Source organism: Xyrauchen texanus, chromosome 10 (genome assembly GCF_025860055.1).
Source record: "Xyrauchen texanus isolate HMW12.3.18 chromosome 10, RBS_HiC_50CHRs, whole genome shotgun sequence".
NCBI lineage: Eukaryota > Metazoa > Chordata > Actinopteri > Cypriniformes > Catostomidae > Xyrauchen > Xyrauchen texanus.
Window position 1 is genome coordinate 10,475,771 of NC_068285.1, and position 20,440 is coordinate 10,496,210.

General features: G+C 39.3%; 1 protein-coding gene across 1 annotated transcript in view; it reads right to left on the minus strand.

Moving 5' to 3' along the window:
* LOC127650189 (ribosome biogenesis protein bop1) overlaps nucleotides 1-20,440 on the minus strand; it is a 113,745-nt gene that overhangs the window by 22,367 nt on the left and 70,938 nt on the right. The window contains exons 4-10 of the mRNA XM_052135441.1: nucleotides 16,934-17,088; nucleotides 15,384-15,501; nucleotides 12,901-13,002; nucleotides 10,645-10,857; nucleotides 8,963-9,124; nucleotides 7,059-7,139; nucleotides 5,158-5,227 (exon numbers count right to left, since the gene is read on the minus strand). Of these exons, the coding sequence (XP_051991401.1) occupies nucleotides 5,158-5,227; nucleotides 7,059-7,139; nucleotides 8,963-9,124; nucleotides 10,645-10,857; nucleotides 12,901-13,002; nucleotides 15,384-15,501; nucleotides 16,934-17,088 (901 nt within the window). The remainder of the gene's footprint in view (nucleotides 1-5,157; nucleotides 5,228-7,058; nucleotides 7,140-8,962; nucleotides 9,125-10,644; nucleotides 10,858-12,900; nucleotides 13,003-15,383; nucleotides 15,502-16,933; nucleotides 17,089-20,440) is intronic.

The window sequence follows — 20,440 nt, forward strand, 5'->3', positions numbered from 1 at the left end:
CAACTGCCGTTTTAACTGTGGGGAAAGCCGTTTTATTACTGGTTTAATATATTTTATAGCTAGACTAAAGAGCAACCCCCGACTGTAGTGGTTTTGCATGTGGGCTTTATGAAGATCTTTGTTATACTCAGCTCAACAGATATTGCCACTAAAGTGCACTCAACGCCACACCCAGTTAATGAAACTACCCATATTATTCACTATTGCCCTGACCTGCTCTTTTCCCTCAAGTGTCCCTGCTTATCTGGCCACTGTCTGTTTTGGGAGCGTGACTTTTTTTAATGACCACAATCTTTCCAGTCATTTGTGATCACCTGAAGCAGACTTGAAGAAATCATTTGGATTCAGACTGAATTGGTAATAAATCGTTTAGACCGATTTGTGAACCAGTTTGAAAAGAACCGACTCAGAAGAACCGACTCAAAAATAGAGACGTTAAAATCTGCAGAAGTACCAAGGGAGTACGACTATGCTGTGTAAATAGTTTATCATTTAAATAATACATATATAAGCCATAATGACCATCCTTTTGCTTCGCGGTAATGAGAATTGGGGGTAAAATGTGTATATCGGTCATAAAAATAATGGCCATAAAAATAGGCTTAATTTATTACATGCAAAACATAATTTCTTAATTATTTCATTGGATTCTGGAATAAAGCAGGACCAGGAGAGTCTCGCCTACACTCAGTCACCATTCACTTTCATTGTATGGGGGGCAAATATGCATTAAAAGTGCATAGTGACTGATGCTGTCACTCTGTCTGTGTTTCACACAAACGAAAGTCATTTTTCATGACCATGGGGGGAAAAAGCATTGAGGAAAACCACCACTAACCTGTTTCAGAACGGCACTTTAAATGTACATGTATTCATTTGGCAGACGCTTCATCCAAACCGACCTACAACTGCGCATTCAAGCTATACATTTATCTGACTTTGTGATCCCTGGGAATCAACCCCATGACCTTGATGTCTCTAGAGTCGAGCTCTACCAGTTCCAGAGTGGGTTTGTTACCTGATTCACCTCATGTAAATTAGACGAGCGAATGCAACTGCATTTTCATACTGTTCCAATGTCATTTGGTTTCTGTGGATTTGGCCGCACCACTCCCATCGGTAACATTGAGTAAAATTGACTGTTCTTTCTACTCTTCGCATTCACGTAGTTCATATCCCCTAAAGTTAATGGCAATCAGATGTCCGGGCTCTACTGAGGAAATAAGCAACAGTGTAATAGCGTGCATTTATGTATCTAAAGGAACTCCAATCCTAAAATACGGATAATGATGAACAGACCCAGATTTATCCTCAGGAGAGGGTTTTTCGACCATTAGGAATTAAATCTTTTTATACCTACACATACTGTCCTTATCGTAACGTGTTTTTAAGCGGTCTTGCAACTGAAATAATATTCACATTTTCTTTAGTAATGGTGAAAATGGAGATTTAGGAAGTTACAATGTTTGTCCCCATATCATGGAAATACGGGAGATTTTATTTCTTGCAAATATATATTTGAATATGTTGTAAACAGCATGACTGAAATAAATATATTTTCCATTTGGAAAAATAATGTATATTTTAAAGCTTAAATTTCAAACTAGGCTATATTACAAAAAGTATTTCAAAACATTAGCCTCATAAGTCTCAACTCAACGGGAAAATACATGATCATAAAACTTGAATGCACTGCAAGTCTTGCAATGTGTAAATGCAGCGACAAAACACCACAAAAACTCTTAAAACTAAATTGTGGTGAAATTATATATTTTTATAAATACATTTAGATTACATGTACATATTTTGTATTTTATATATATAAAAAGTCCAAACATATTTTATATTTTTTGTACAAATTCATTTTAAATATATATTTCCTAAATATTTTAAGCCATTAAAATAACTTCAAAATAACAAATAGCTCATCACAAATAAATAAATGTAATGTGTAAATATAGTGACATTATACCATCGAAACAGTGAGAAAAAGCATATAAATTGTTGCTGAAATTAATTGTAAAATATATTTCTTATTTTAAAATCTAAAAAAATGGGCAATAAAATAAAAAAAATTTTTTTTTACAAACTATTTACTTTTGGATTTCTTTTATCCACCTTAAAGTATAAAAAATAAATCATGACTGAAAGATTTTCAAAATGGAAAATATATTTATTTAAACCTAAATTTCAAAATAGGCACTACACACACACACACACACACACACACACACACACACACACACACACACACACACACACACACACACAGTACTGTGCAGAAGTCTTCGGCACATAAGATGTTTCACAAAAATGTTTGACTTAAGATGGTTATTTATATCTTCAGCTTTAGTGAGTCAATAGGAAATATAAATGTTAGACTCACAAACATGACTTTTGCAAATAGAAAAGATGAGAATAGAAGAACAGGGAGCCCTGCTGCAACAGATGTCATGGCCCCCATACAGAGACCCCCCCCCACTGAACATCGGGTCAGTCTGAGATTACTTAAAGAGACAGAAGCGATTGAGACAGCCAAAATAGACTGAAGAACTGTGGAGAATTCTCCAAGAAACTCGGGACATCCTGTCTGCCAATAACCAAGGAAAACGGTGTTTAGGTGTATCTTGGAAAATTGGGGAGAATTTATGCCATTATTTTTGAAGACATTCTCTCTTATGCCTAAAACTTTGCAAAGTACTGTCTCTCTATATATACACATGTATGTATAGTTGTATAGTAGTGTATATATATATATAAAACCTATAAAATTCTAAAGAATGTTCATCTAATCTCATGATTGATTTATCAGCACTGGCGAATGCGAGTGAATATGGACATTTCAGACGGATATGTGCTCATCCTGGCTCACCCAAACCCGCAGGCCTCCCCTAATCTCTCTCATCTCCAAAACGGGTCGCAGAGCCCCCCGTCTCCCTGCCAACAGCTATGACATCATGGCGGGTGAGTGAGGGATGATTTTAGCAGCTTGTTAGCTACCGCTGAGGTAAGAGATCTCAGACAGACTTTACCTCAATAAACTGCCCAATTTAATAGGAGTTTTGTGGCTTTAAGTTCAAGTCTCTTATCTTTGAGGATATATATATATATATATATATGCAACTGCACTCCAAAAAGTTGCACAGAAACACACCCAAAGTTTTGATGACTCATCTCGCACTCAGAGGTGTACGGGGAAATGACGTGACATTAATTATTTTGGTTCAGATATATTAAGCTATTCAAAATACATAAAAAATGCAATTACTTTAATGAAGAGCATATTTTAAATGTATGAGGTCAAAGACATTTTGATATTGTTTCTGGGGTTTAAAGTAGTTGAAGTGGTGTAACCGTCCTAAGACAGAATAAAAATACAAATAAATAAAATCTTAATTAAAAGCTGAAAATCTTTAATGTTGGTATAAGTAGTTTGGAATAATTTTGCAATATTATTCATAAGTCAAAAAGCAGTTATAAAATATCTGAAAGGTCAGGCGGTGTAACCAGCCATGTAGGTTGCCATCAACATAAAGAGGACTCCTGTACAGCCTCATTACTGGGAAGTTAAAAAACACAAAATAAAATATATATATTTTGACATTTTTATGAAAACTTTTTGTACAAGTCAAATGGAAGAAAACTTCTTGATATTCATGACTCAAAAATATTGTGTACCTTAAAAAATACATTTAAAAATGCTTAAAAAAGAAGTTGCAAGGAAATTATTTGTGACAGGGCGGAGCTGGGTCGTGATTCTACACACCCGGTCCCTTATCAGGATAATCAATCCTCCGAGAGGGATAAAGGCCGACTGCGGACGGTGGTGCGACAGAGAGAAAGCATTCATGGGCAGCGGTCCGTCCTGTGTGTGTTTGTGGGTCTTTTTATTTAATTCAATGTTGTTTATATTGTCAAGCTGGTTCTCGCCTCCTCCTTTCCCTTTAACCCCCTTTACACTGGTGCTGAAACCTGGGAAGGAGGAGGAATACGCTGTAGTGGAGTTCTCGCTGCTACCATCCACCCCAACGGAGCTACCGCAGCCATCTTCCGCCTGGAAGCGGAGGAACGGCCACCGACCAAGAGGGGAGATGGGGCTCCTAACCGACCGCCTGGGGCAGTCAGGGCAGTTGCCAGGGGTGGAGGAGACCACTACCAGCTGCTGAAACGAGCTGGGGTCTGAGACCGCCAACCAAGAGCTGGGAGGGGCTCACTGCCGAACGCCTGGAGTGGGGAGACCCCTACTGTTCCTCGAGAACGTGGCGGTGCGTTCCGTTAGGAAAATGCCGGGGTTTCCCAGCCTGAGAGAACGAGGGAGGAATATGACAGGAAGGAGGGCGGGCCAGTTCTTGATTTTACACACCCGGTCCCATATCAGGCTAATCAAGCCTCCGAGAGGGATAAAGGCCGACTGCAGACGGTGGTGCGACAGAGAGAGAGCGTTTACAGGCAGCTGCCCAGTGCGTGTTTGTCTCATTTTATTTAATTAAATGTTGTTTATATTGTCAGGCCGGTTATTGCCTCCTCCTTTACCTTTAACCCCCCTTTACATTATTTTAATACCTTTAGCTTGAGGGTTACACCCACTAGTGACACCAAATGACATTATTCAAGTCATAAAATCATACTTTGTTTCTTTTTTGGAAAATATAGAAAATGAAACCAACGTGGACGCAAAGATTACATTTCTACAAACTTCACACGTTTAAACTAGATTTTAACAAGATTCCTAATTTTAGCACCTCAAACAAATTTATTTGTCAATGACTTGTTTAAAAGTTTTTGTCCAATCAAATGCGCTCCATAATGAGAATGCCCCACCCCCAACAGCACCTGCCAACAACGAGTAAATCACGGTTCATGGCTTTGATGCCAAATAAAACTAGGCAAGCATTTAGATATGTCCAACCCTAACTTCCTGTTTCAATAGTAAATACGTTGATGCATAAAAGGCATTAAATGCAGACTTTAAAATCATGCATTTGCAGAAGCCTGCACTACCATACCGAAAAAAGTTGCTTTTCATTTGCCCTCCATATAGGAACATTTTCACATCTTGTTCTCCCTTTATATATTCCTATTTGTCCATCACATCACAAAGGATCCAATATTACAGCAAATCAAGGTGAATTATGAAAAGGCAAACATGGAACTGACCGGATACGAGCCACTGTCCACTCGGAGAAACACTGATGCTTCGAACCAAACTGGAGTGTCCACGATAGACCTGTCCGGACGAAACAAACACAAGTCAACACAACAGATACAGAAACCATCTCAACATCTCCTCACAACAGAGTGATCTCAAGAGATCATTTAAGGACATGCAATCTCATTCCCCAGCAGGAGAGTCTATAACTTCATATTAATCCATTACCGCTAAACAGCTCAGGGTTCCCACTCTTTTCAGGGCACAATTTTCCAGGACATTTTATGTGATACACGGTTGTAATATTTAAGCTAAACCACTCGAGAGGCCATTAAAATTGTGGTTTTTGGAGGATTATTTTTTCAAAATTCCGTATTCGACATTTGAATTAAATTTCATCATCAAACTGGTGTCGAATCAAATGAAATGAAAATTATGCATTGCATTATTTTGATCAAATAAAGTGCTTTTCTACAAAATCCTCACAGCACAAACTGAAATAACACTGAAGATGTGCCGCACAACAGAACATCACAGATGTGAGATATTGCTTTGATACATTATTATTATTATTATTTAATTACATTAAACATGACCTTTTTTCCTCATTTCATGAATCCATATAAAACGAGCTTTTATTTTGACATTTCCGTGTTTTGTTAACGATAGTTTCTGCATGCTTCTGAGTGCTCTACTCACCGTCATCTACCACACACACACACACACACACGATGAGGTGTTTTCAGCATATGAGCAGCCGGCTTCACATTCATTTTGAAGCACGCAGCACACGCAGATTATATATTCATTTAATTGCAGCTTTTTGCAGTTTAATAAATCACACTTGGACATATTGTGATTTTAATTTGATTATGTATTAAAACATTCATTTTAGTCCCAAATATGCCAAACTCTGTCACATTCCGTATTTTAAAGTTAATGCAATTTTTATGACTATGCCGTGATTCCATCCGTGTTTTCGGCATTGGGAAAATCATAGGGTCCTACATGTGGGTAACCATCGAATGTTGAATTCATTCTAAAAAAACTGAATACAAAAAATAACTGTACCGTAATTCCAGGACAAACATTCATTTCCAGGACATTCAGGTATATTTCTCATTTTCCATGACTGGAAAACTGCACTGCAAAATTCCAGGTTTTCCAGGATGCATGCAGGGTTCCCATTCTTTTCAGCATCGAACTGTACTGGAGTTCACATGAACCCCAGACCACCTTCTCAAGTGGACTCGGGATGTGGTTCCCGGGTGCACACCCAAATCCGGAAAACAGCGCGAGTGCACACTATTCAAACGAACCGAACTTTGACTTCATCCGAACCCGAGTGCACACCAAAAGTGCTCGTGTGAACGCATCCTAGTTAATCAGGTATTCAAAATAACATGACAGCCTGCTTTTAAATCTTCACTGTGTGTTTTTTATCTGGTGCAACATACCCCGATTCAGTATTTTAGGACAGAGCATGATAAATACAATTATATTAACTAAATAATGCAATGACTTTTCCAGGCCTGGAAATCACAATTATTAAATTCCCTGATATTTCCAGGTTTTCCATGACTGTGGGAACCCTGCAGCTTTGTTTATTTATTTTTTTGTTCTTCTCTTTTCCATTTCAAATGACACGCCAACAAATTCAGTTCCATGTCTGTAGTTTTATCCATGGCTCTCAGTTTTCCTCTTCTGCTCTTCGTCACCACGAGACAGAGTAAGTAACCGGGTTTTCCGTCTCAATATACTCAGAGTTCACTACGAAGTCTATTCTAGAACTACCGTATCAAGAGTTTCTGAACTTTAATCAGCTCCTCTAGTTGAAATGATCATATTTATCAACATTAAAATGATAAAAACTGATCTTAGACCAGTTTTCTTGCAAAAGGTGTCGTACCAGAGACTGTGTGGTTGGGAATGGCTGCAAGTCTTTTGGTTTGGGCAGTTTGGGAATCAAGTCTTCTGGATTCACATTCACCTAAGAGTGTCAAAGACAGGAAAGATAAGTTAAATATGACACCCAATAGAGCTTAACAACAGCATCTTATAAGCAAATATGTTAAATAGTAAAAACAAAAGTTATATATTTCTTAATATTAACACAGTTGTTATAAACATTTCTTGTCTCCTTGTATTTGTCTTCATATGGCAAAGTTTGATGTGTGAAGACAAATATTATTGTGTAAGTTGTCAAAATGTATTTGAATGACTGACAAACATATTTTCCATATTGGAAATATTTTTCATTTAAATCTGAATTTCTCCTGATTTCTTCTGTTTTTGTGTATTTTCATACTAAATGATTTTAGATCTTCAAACGAGATATGATATAAAACAAAAGCATCCTGAGCAAACACAAAATACAGTTTTCAAATATATATAGCCTATATTATATTGAAGCAAATGTTATCCAACACCTATATCACCCATGTGAAAAACTAACTGCCCCCTTAAATTTAATAGCTGGTTGTGCAACCAAACACTTCTGATAACTGGAGATCCGTCTTTCACAACGCTGCCCTGGCCCTGAAGCAGCAAAGCATCCCCACACCATCACACTAACACCATCATCATGCTTGACCGGAGGTATGATGATCTTTTAGTGGTATTCTGTGTTTGATTTACAGCAGATGTAACGGGACCCCTGTCTTCCAAACAGTTCCACTTTTGACTCATCAGTCCACAGAACATTCTCCCAAAAGGTTTGAGGATCATCAAGGTGTGTTTTGGCAAATTTCAGACGAGCCTTAATGTTCCTCTGGGTCAGCAGTGGTTTGCACCTCACCACTCTTCCATGGATGCCATTTTTGTCCAGTGTGTTTGATGCGAGAGAGGCCTGCAGTTCCTTGGATGTTGTCCTTGGCTTTTTTGTGACTTGATGGATGATTCGCTGACCTCTTGGAGGAATGTTGTAATGTCGGCCACTTCTGGGAAGGTTCACTACTGTGTCAAGATTTCTCCATTGTGATTTAATGACTCTCGCTGTGATTATTTGGAGTCCCAGAGACTTTGAAACAGCTTTGTAACCCTTCCCAGACTGAGATAATGCTACAGTGTGAGACCGTTTAGCCGACTTCATGCTGCTGAAATTATATTTAGGTGTTGATTTGATTGAACTGGGCTGGCAGTAATCAGGTCTGTGTGTGTCTAGTCCAGCTGAGCCCCATTATGAATGCACTTTCATAGATTTGGGGATTTAGTAACTAAGGGGGCAAATACTTTTTCACACAGGCACAGTTGGTCTTGGAATTTTTTTTTGCTTCAATAAAAACATCATCATTTAAAAACTGTATTTTGTGTTTACTCAAATTGAAACTTGTTATATATATATATTACACACACACTGGCGGCCAAAAGTTTGGAATAATGTTCAGATTTTGGTCTTATGGAAAGAAATTGGTACTTTAATTCACCAAAGTGGCATTCAACTGACCACAAAGTATAGTCAGGACATTACTGATGTACATATATATATGCATTTATTGAAATATATAAACAAAACACATGTAAGCTTGTACACAAATTATGTGTAATTTTTATGTTCAATATAAACACACACACACACACACGCAACCACACACACACACACACACACCTGTTGTGTAGAAGTATTTATTCTAATGGTATTCATGGGAAAATGTCATTACTTTTGCTCGGGTGAATAACATTACTTGCACTGGGTCAGCAAATAATTGTTTTTCACAGTTGCGCACAGTAATCGGTCACAAATGCTAGAAAAATGCTTGCGTAGTCCAGCCACACGGCAAAGTGCAGTTCAGAGTTCATCTGTAAATATCTCACTCTCATCTTCCGCTGGCGAGGACACAGGTACAGGTCGAGACACCGCTCGAACCGTTCGTGAATGAAGCGCGAGTATGCGGGAACTGCTCGTAGGCAGGCGAACTTCTGTGGCAGGAAACTCAACTTCCTGTCCTCTGGATCCTGTTGCTCCCATGCCAGCCTCTGAACAAAACATTAATGGGGGGAGAGAAAAAAAAACGTTTAAGAAAAAGCAAACATTCTGACTATTCTGATAAAGGCCCAACTAACAGGTGCAGTCAAAATTGGGGTCAAAATTTGGTTATATAACAAGATTAACTTGCAGAGAGGATGCACGTGTTCTCACAAAGTTAAGTATAGCATGTAAAACATACGAAAATGACTTATAGGCAAATTTCAAACGCCTAATAGGGCTGTTGCTGGAGGTGGGCACAGGTGTGAAATGACTGTTCTGGGCATTCAGCCAACGTCTTAACGCAGCAAATTTGAAAGAAAATAGCTCATCCAGACAAGAAGATTATTGCATTTTACTCACCCTCATCTCATTCCGAACCCATACGCTGATATTATTATGTGGACCACAAAAGTGGAAATTTGGAAGAATGTACAGTTTTGTGCAAAAGTCTTTTTACCCAAAATATTTTATTCTCTCATCATTTACTCGCCCTCATGCCATCCCAGATTTGAATGACTTTCTTTTTTCAGCTGAACACAAATTATGATTTTTAGAAGACTATCTCAGCTCTGTAGGTCCTCACAATGCAAGTGAATGGTGACCAGACATTTGAAGATCCAAAAAGCACATAAAGGCAGCATAAAAGTAATCCATATGACGTAAGTGGTTGAATCCATGTCTTCAGAAGCGATATGATAGGTGTGGGTGAGAACCAGATACATTTGTAAGTCCTTTTTTACCGTAAATCTGCACCTTTGACCAGTCCAACCAGTAGATGGTTGAATGTGAAAGTGAAAGTGTAGATTTATAGCAAAAAAAGTTCTTCTTGATCTGTTTCTGAAGATGTGGATTAAACCACTAGAGTCGTATGGATTACTTATATGCTTCCTTTATGTCCTTTTTGGGACTTCAAAGTGTTGGTCACCATTCACTTGCATTGTGTGGACCTACACAGCTGAAATATTATCAGATCTGTTTTGTTAGAAGAGAGAAATTCCCACATCAGGGATGGCATGAGGGTGAGCTATTTATATTTTTGGGTGAACTGTCCCTTTAAGATGGTTATTTTATATCTTCTGCTTTAGTGTGTCAATGGTAAATATTTACACAAAATATTTCTGTTTAGAAACGTTACTGACGCCAAACACTGTAGCTTCTCGCATGTCGTAACTGAACACAAATGCACAAGCTTAAATATGCTTAGTGAAGCATGACATGTGAGAGCTGCACAGGAGGAGAAGATTTTCAGTGAATGACTGCTTAAATTGCATGACTTCAGAAGACTAGTGCACATGTTGCAAGGTCTACACAAGATTATGGGCTTTTATGGTACGTTTTTGTCCTTTAAGGAGCATGAAATACATCATCAATATGCACTGCACCCAAATGTGTCACTTTATCAGGGAAAAATACTGTACAAGCAAACTGATGGCATATGGGTTTGAAACAACATGAGGGTGAGTACACAATGACAGCTTTCATTTTTGTGGGAGCTATTTCTTTATAGCTTAAGGAGGTACATACGCACCTCTTCCTCTGACAGCAGGTACTCTGGAGGGGGGTTGTACGACTCCTCGTGTCCAGGAAGTCTCATTTTTGGCGCAGGGACGTGCATCTTGTGGCGTCCCAGAATGCTGTTTGGATCCTCTTTGGCCCAGAGGTCGTAATACACCGGGGTGGTCTCCTTGGGCCTGCGCGGTTTGATCCAACCCATTTTAATGGCATGGACTAACTTTCCCACCTAATATAGAGAGCCAGATGCATTGACAGGAGAGAGCGGGAAACACCAAGTAACACGTCATTGTCATATTTCAAAGCATTTGGGTGTTTCTTCAAATATGGCTCAGTGAGCTTTGCATTAAAGAAGTCTTTAATGCAACTTAATAAAGTTTTTTCAAAAGTTAGTCAGTGAACAAAAGTGTCAGTGAAGAGCTTGAGATGAAAGTGATGTTTCTAGAAAACTAGGAAAAACAAAAGGGCAATTTCACTTGAGAACTTTAATAGGGGCAAAATAGTTGCCGGTAATGATGCGACAACTGAGGGACAGTCACAATTTATGGAAACATTTTATATAAATATTATAATAGATAAATAAATATTAAAATAGTTAATTATTATTTTACTCCTCGTTTAAATACCCAAAATAAATTTACTAACATTTTTAGGATGGATTTTCTTATTTGAAATCAACTCCTGGTACATAAAAGAACTCGTAGTTGACAAAACACACACGTGTCCAATCATCTCACACACACACACGCACGCACACTCACTCAGACACACACACTCTCTCTCACACGCACACACACACACGCACACTCTCACTCAGACGCACACACTCTCACTCACACTCTCTCACTCAGACGCACACACTCTCACTCAGACGCACACACTCTCACATTCGCACACACTCTCACGCACACTCTCACTCACACGCAAACACACGCACACACAGACACACACACACACACACACTCACACTCTCTCACACGCACGCACGTACACACGCACACTCTCACACGCACACACACACTCTCTCTAGCTCGCACACGCACTCTCTCTCGCTCACACGCACACTCTCTCAATCAGACGCACACTCTCTCACACACACGCACACACACACTCTCTCTCACACACACACATACACACACACACTCTCTCACACACACACACACACTCGCGCATGCACGCTCGCGTGCACTCACTCACTCACATGTTGTGTTTCCATGTTTTATGGGGACTTTCCATAGACATAATGGTTTTTATACTGTACAAACTTTATATTCTATCCCCTAAACCTAACCCTACCCCTAAACCTAACCCTACCCCTAACCTAACCTCACAGAAAACTTTCTGCATTTTTACATTTTCAAAAAACATAATTTAGTATGATTTATAAGCTGTTTTCCTCATGGGGACCGACAAAATGTCCCCACAAGGTCAAAAATTTCGGGTTTTACTATCCTTATGGGGACATTTGGTCCCCACAAAGTGATAAATACACTCTCACACATACACACACACACACACACACACACACACACACACACACACACACTCGCGCATGCACGCTCGCGTGCACTCACTCACTCACGTGTTGTGTTTCCATGTTTTATGGGGACTTTCCATAGACATAATGGTTTTTATACTGTACAAACTTTATATTCTATCCCCTAAACCTAACCCTACCCCTAAACCTAACCCTACCCCTAAACCTAACCCTACCCCTAAACCTAACCCTCACAGAAAACTTTCTGCATTTTTACATTTTCAAAAAACATCATTTAGTATGATTTATAAGCTGTTTTCCTCATGGGGACTGACAAAATGTCCCCACAAGGTAAAAAAATTCAGGTTTTACTATCCTTATGGGGACATTTGGTCCCCACAAATGGATAAATACATATTCACACACACACACTTTTATTACTACAGGAAAAAAAATTCCATATCATGAGTGGAATCAAAGCTGGAATATCTAAGAAACTGTTCTGAGGGACGGAACGAGGAGCAAGTCTCTTATTTTAACTAAAAAAGTTTGTGGGTCTGATTTCTTGCAGCTTCCAATTTCAGAACCCCATCACGCCAACATTTCAAACCACTTTCCACTTTAAAAACTATGTGGGAATCATGATTTGAAATGCAGCCCAGCTGGGAGCAGTTAAAGAGTCAAGAAACATCACTATTCTCAAGCAGTTTCCACATTCGCAGTAAATATACGCTTTCACTGTAAACGGTAAACGTAACACAAGGTGTGATGGAGAGAATAATAATGGGAACTTGCCTTTTCTTTCTCAATGAGTGAAGGGATAAAGCTTCGTTTGTCCTGAGGCCTGTTAGTGACTGGGTGAATCATCACTTCATTGGAGAAAAAGTCGATTGCAGGCTGGAGAAGAATAAAACAAGAATATGAGACAAAACAATTTCTACATTTCTACACATAATTTTATCAATCACATCATCTCATTGTAATCCTATAGGGATTTAAAATTGCATTTTAGTGACTTAAAGTTAAGATGAGTCATCAAATAATAAGTCAAGATAAAGAAAAACACAGATTCCCAGACTAATTACTTTTTAGAGCAAACAAAGCGCAACTGATGTAGTATGGTCTGATTCCCGAACATATGCCTCTTATGAAACTGCTATTTTGAATCAACGGGGCGAAACATACAGAGCGACCAGTGTAGTCCGATTCCCGAACGTATGACTCTTATGAAACTGCTCTTTTGAATCGACGGGGCGAAACATACAGAGCGACCAGTGTAGTCCGATTCCCGAACGTATGACTCTTATGAAACTGCTCTTTTGAATCGACGGGGCGAAACATACAGAGCGACCAGTGTAGTCCGATTCCCGAACGTGTGACTCTTATGAAACTGCTCTTTTGGATCGACGGGGCGAAACATACAGCGCGACCAGTGTAGTCCGATTCCCGAACGTGTGACTCTTATGAAACTGCTCTTTTGGATCGACGGGGCGAAACATACAGCGCGACCAGTGTAGTCCGATTCCTGAACGTATGACTCTTATGAAACTGCTCTTTTGGATCGACGGGGCGAAACATACAGCGCGACCAGTGTAGTCCGATTCCTGAACGTATGACTCTTATGAAACTGCTCTTTTGGATCGACGGGGCGAAACATACAGCGCGACCAGTGTAGTCCGATTCCTGAACGTATGACTCTTAAGAAACTGCTCTTTTGAATCTACGGGGCGAAACATACAGCGTGACCAGTGTAGTCCGATTCCCGAATGTATGACTCTCATGAAACTGCTCTTTTGGATCGACGGGGCGAAACATACAGCGGGACCAGTCGAGTCCAATTCCCGAACGTGTGACTCTTATGAAACTGCTATTTTGAATCAACGGGGCGAAACATACAGCGCGACCGGTGTAGTCCGATTCCCGAACGTATGACTCTTCAAAAGAGCAGTTTCATAATCGACGGGGCGAAACATACAGCGCGACCAGTGTAGTCCGATTCCCGAACGTATGACTCTTAAGAAACTGCTCTTTTGAATCGACGGGGCGAAACATACAGAGCGACCAGTGTAGTCCGATTCCCGAACGTATGACTCTTATGAAACTGCTCTTTTGAATCGACGGGGCGAAACATACAGCGCGACCGGTGTAGTCCGATTCCCGAACGTAGTGTAGTCTGATTCCCGAACGTGTGACTCTTATGAAATAGCTCTTTTGAATAGATGGGGTGAAACATACAGAGCGACCAGTGTAGTCCGATTCCCGAACGTATGACTCTTATGAAACCGCTCTTTTGAATCGACGGGGAGAAACATCCAGCGCAACCAGTGAGATTCGATTGCTGAACAAATGACTCTTAAGAGCCGGTTCATTTGAATCTACAGATTGAAACATACAGTGGGACCAGTGTAGTCTGATTCCCGAACGTATGACTCTTATGAACCGGTTCTTTTGAATCAACAGTGCAAACAGTGACCAGTGTAGTTCAATTGGAAGCGACTCTTCCAAGCCAGTTCTTTTGAATTTACAGTGTGAAAAAAATGCAACAAGTGCAGTCTGATTCCCAAACAAATTACTCTATTAGATTACTCGAGTCGATACATTTGAATCTACAGAAGTGCACCTTAAATAAATGTGGTTTTGCTAATGAGTAGATAAACTTGAAGTCATTGTGTAACGCAAAAGTCATTGTTTTTTTCAGTTTAAAAATAAAGAGCGTGTTTTTGTTAAAGTGAAAATGAGCACATCTGGGCTATCAACACTTCCAGACGCAACTCACACTCGTAACAAAACCCAGTCGGATGACAGGTGGCTTTTTCACGCTTACGGACTGTAAAGTCTGTCTGAGGTTGACTAACTGATCACACACAGACCCGAATGTGGGGTGACTCACTTCCTGTTTGTGCCAGAAAAGAAGCAAACCAAAATTAGCGCTAATTCGCATAAAAAACAGTGCTGTGTGTGTTAAACGTTAGCCATGACAGCACCCAGACTAATTACCTGCCGCGTATGTTTTTCTTAAGATGGCTAATTGTGCACATGTTAATGTTTCGCTACTTTATTTGTCGGCGGTGAGCGCAGACTGGGGTTAGGCTTCGTAAACGAGAGGAGTAACTCGCAAAGGTTCAGATTTTCCCCATCGTGTGTTGGGGTTATTATCTAGAAGCCCGTTTTTATAGACTCTCACACACCAGACGGCAGATGTTGAGGTGACACTTTGTGAGGCTTTTGGATTTGTGTTGAATTCAACACCAACAGAGCGGAACCGCAGCTTGAAATACCTCATATTCGTTGAAGCTGACGTCACCAAACTTGCCCTCCTGCAGCCGGTGCACAAGGTCAACCTGCTCATCGGACAGGCGAATATCTGAACCGGTCATCTTGTCTTGGACAGTACGCCTATATGTCAAAAAGAGAGAGAGATATGTTAAGGGTGAACTGCACTGGCACTACAGTTCTGGTTATGGTTAAACATTATACAATGCATAAATGTATGAATGTTAAAATTGCTGTGGATTTTAGGTTCAATTCATTCGTTTCCAAGCTTTATTATGCAGAACACAAATGGAGAAATGTAAAGAATATTTCAGCCTGTCTCTTCTTAATACAACAGTTGTTTACGTGTGTTGTTTAACGCTAAAAACAGTAAACGAATTTCTCTCACATCACTCATGAACGCACAACGAATGTCCAGATGTTCACAGAAAAATGACTTCAATTCTGTGTCAAATGCCTTCAAATCTGGGTTAATATTTATTGATTTTCAATTTAGGTTTTTATTTCTAAATTATATTCAATTAGTTTCGTTTTTGTTAGTTTTCCCACTTTGTGTGTGAGTTTTATTTTAGTTAAAAAAAAATCCAGTTTATTTCATTTTTAATTTAGCATTTTATGGCAGCCGGGGGGTCTGGGTATCTCAGTGAGTATTGACGCTGACTACCACCCCTGGAGTCGCGAAGTTGAATCCAGGGTGTGTTGAGTGACTCCAGTCAGGTCTCCTAAGCAACCAAATGGACCTGGTTGCTAGGGAGGGTAGAGTCACATGGGGTAACCTCCTCATGGTCATGATTAGCGGTTCTCGCTCTCAATGGGGCGTGCGGTGAGTTGTGTGTGGATCGCAGAGAGTAGCATGAGCCTCCACATGCTGCGAGTCTCCGCGGTGTCATGCACGACAAGCCACGTGATCAGATGACGGTCTCAGAAGCGGAGGCGACTGAGACTTGTCCTGTGGCGAGTGACCGTGCCACCACAAGGACATAGTAAGTAATGGGAATTGGGCATTACAAACTGGGAGAAAAGGGGTTAAAATAAAATAAATGTATATATATATATATATATATATATATATATATATATATATATATATATAAAATAAGTATTTTATGGCAGCCGAAAGCATTTGCTGGTATCATTTAAATATGTGTAACGTCATTAAATATCTCAGGACAGTCTTGTGTTACCTCTATCTAGCTGCAATTCATGTTTAATTGAGGTGGATTGTAAATGTTGTGAATTCTATAATATACTGAGTAAACTAAAATGAAAATTTAATTTCTGGTCATTTTGTATTTATTTTAATAAGCTTTGGAGTTATGAAGAAGAATTTTAGTTTCATTTTTTTCCAATCACATCCAATCATACATACAAATATATATATATATATATATATATATATATATATATATATATATATATATTTTTTCCTCCAGTTAAATTAAAAACAGTTTATTTTAGATTTCGAATTAGCACTACTTTTATGTCACCTCTGGCTGCTATTTTAAGCTTTAAAGTGAGTCTGAACGAATTGAAAAAAAGCCCAGTTGATTCTTACCAGTAATCAGGATTCTCCATCTTATCCAGAAACTCGTCCAGCTCATCTTTGTTCCTGATTGGCTTAAAGATCTTCTTGCCATTCAGGTCATATCCAATGTGGGGATAATCTTTGTACCATTCCATGGGAATGTTGCCCACTGTGTTACGAATGTCCTGAGAGAGAGAGAGAGAGAGAGAGAGATTTAGAGGTATCCTCAATGTGGTCTTGGACCTCACACCATGATGCAGTAGGGGGCAGTCAGCGCTCCAGCTGCACAAGCAACACGCCTCATCCACGTGACATTTTCTCAATTCTGATTTTAAAGCAGGAAGAAGAAAATGGCTTAAATTACCCAGTTTTTGCCTGAAATAAAAAATGAATGCTTACTGTCATTGTCTTACATAATGGGAAACATAAAACCTGTTAACATCTGAAAAACCTCTTTCAGCATTTACTGACTCTTTAAAGACACTTTTTGTATTGACAATGCATCACTTGTCTGTTGCCACACAATATGTGCATTATGTAAGGTATATGATTGTTCTGAATGATGATATTCATTATTAAACTATCTTTATTTGGGGGCCTTTCGCAGTAAATATTGACATGAAATTAATTTCGATGAATAAATCAGCCCATCGTGTTATTATGTAATTGAGTCACAGCCCTAGTGTTTTCACTGTGTGCATAACTATCATGTGATTCATGTCACAATGTAAAATATATAATGGCTTCATTTTCTATGTGCAAAATATCATTTCTTATTTGTTTCTTTTGATTTTGGAGTAAAATAGGACCAGGTCGTTTTTCTTAACAGGTTTTGTGAGAATCACCCCAGCATGTTTACATGAACTTTAAAAATTCATGTAAAAGGAGTGGTTGTAAGAGTGGTAATCAGAAGGTCACTGGTTCGAGCCCCACTGCCACCACCATTGTGTCCTTGAGCAAGGCACTTAACTCCAGGTTGTTCCGGGGGGATTGTCCCTGTAATAAGTGCACTGTAAGTCACTTTGGATAAAAGCGTCTGCCAAATGCATAAATGTAAATGTAAATTCGATTTCAGACAGTCTTTTTTTTAAATGTCATGTAAACACGTTAAGGCTTGGTTATTTATAGCAACATTGACTCGACCAATTATTTTGCGATTTGGTTTCACAAGCGACCCAATTAAGCCCACCCAAATCTAAATTTGACATGTTTTCTCACATAAATGTTAACAGCCATCCGATAAAGTGAGTATTAAATCAAAGATTAATCTCTCATCGAAACACTCATGAACTGACAAAATTATGCAAATGTGAAAAGTCTGGAGTGGGCTTTTATGAACATGTGTACCATTTAAGCCCACATGTGTTCTTAATAAGCCCACTATACTTTTAAAATATAATAAACTTGACTATTTTTTATTTATTTTTTTGTATTTAGCCCTCAAACATACCGTTGCAAAACTCACGGCAAGCTTTAATTATATTTGGACAGTACTTATTGATTTGTTTTCTCTGCTTATTAATTTTCTCCCTGCAATAAACATAGATTCAGTATGTAGTTGACAAAGAATTCAGTTTAATATGCGGTTCAATGGGTTATTTGCTCAATGGGCTTATTAGGAACAACTGGGGTCAGTGGAAAATAAATCTAAATAGAGTCAAGGTAAACCCAATACTTGTTTCAGGAATAAAAAAACACTATATTTCACAATGCATCTATCTTTGGGAGCATCACTCAGGCAGTGTCCTGCACTAGTTCCAGATACTCATCAGATCCATCTTTTAAATACAAAGAAAATAAATAACTGGTCCCAAAGAACTCAAGAACGAAACATTTGACTGGCTCCAAATCAGAAGTAAAATGATATCAACAAATATGTGCATTTCCTCAGCAACCACTAACTTTTCTCTGTGGGCTTATAGGGTACGTGGTCTGACTAGGATCACTTCCCATCCATTCTTCACCTAGTTTCCTCCATGTGCAGTCAAGGTATTACAAGCAAGACCCAACCAATTTTCCCAGCCCTCTCCAACCAAATGGTTTTGAGTGGCTAACTGTCTAACCTCCTTTATTAGCAGCCACCACCTCAGTTCTGCAGGTGCGGCCTCTTTAAAACCACCACTTCCCTGTATACAGCTCACTTCCTCGCCCACTTTTCCATACGCCACAATACCATTATACAGCCTGGACTGCTAATAAACCAAACAGAGCTTTGGTCTGAAAATAGAGATTTCTTTGTCTTTGGGAACAGCACACTCGCTCTCGGCCGCACAAACTCACACTCATAACAGCAGACAGCTGAAAGTTCTCAGAGGTTGCGAGCGCCACTTTAAAGCGAGTACTACACCTGTAAGTGATTTCCATAAAAACACCCCTACCATATCCAATTAGGTCCGAGTGGGCAGCCCTGTCACACGTTCAAACACAGCCGGAGGCAGCTGTTGAGGCCACACCTACTCGAGACTCATCTTCAAAAGCTCTGATTGGCTTATTGGTCAAGGTCAATCGTACATACTCTCTGATTGGCCTCTTCAAAGCCATTGTGATGCAATCTGATGTCTTGGAGACATATCTATGGAACCTCCGCTGTCGTGGCCGCTTAAAGTGGTTGTGTCGTCTGGTATGACTGGTTTCCATGCCAACTTGAAGGAAGTGTTGCCAACACTACAAACAACAGAAGCGATGCAAGACTTGCTAATGTGATATTTCCTGTGTGGAGGCTTCATTCAATGTCACGTAACATTCTCACAAATGTCAGGATGAAAAAATAAGGGAGTCTGATGTGCTTTGAGTATTGAGAAAAGTTAGCATCTTGGTCGTTAAAGACATTCTTTTCAACACGGAACAAAACGAGAGACATTTTGATGAATATCCCAGTCAGTTGACTTTGACTTTTTTTCTTCTGAAGAACACAAATGAAGAATATTTCAGCACTGTCAGTCCATATAATGCAAGTGAATGGTGGCCAGAACTCTGAAAGTCTGAATATTACATAAAGGCATTATACAAGTAATCCATACAACCAATTTCAGTGGTTTATTCAATGTCTTCTGAAGCGATCCAAATGGTTTTGGGTGAGATCAGATCAAAATATAACTCCCTTTTCACTGGACATCTTGCCATTGCAGTCTCAAGGCACGATCATGATTTCAAGCTTGATTACACTTCCTAGTGCTTGACATGTATGGATTACCTCAAAGTTGCCTTTAGGGCTGCAACGGTACACAAAATTGACAGTGAAGTACGTACATCGGTTTGGGGGTCATGGTTCGGTACGGTTTCAGTACAGCAGGGAAGACAAAGAACCTTTCTTTAAATTATTTATTTTAAAAATAGTGGCTGATGGGGAACAATTGTTATTGTGAAGGCACGTTTATAAATGACTGCACTATTTCTTCAACAAAATACAAAACATAAGAGCCTCTTATATGCACAATGTAGAAAAACATAAATAATAATAAAAGCAAAATATACAGATTTTTGAGGCGTGTGGATCTGTTAGCACTGACAATGTGCCCTGCTGGACAATTACAGCAC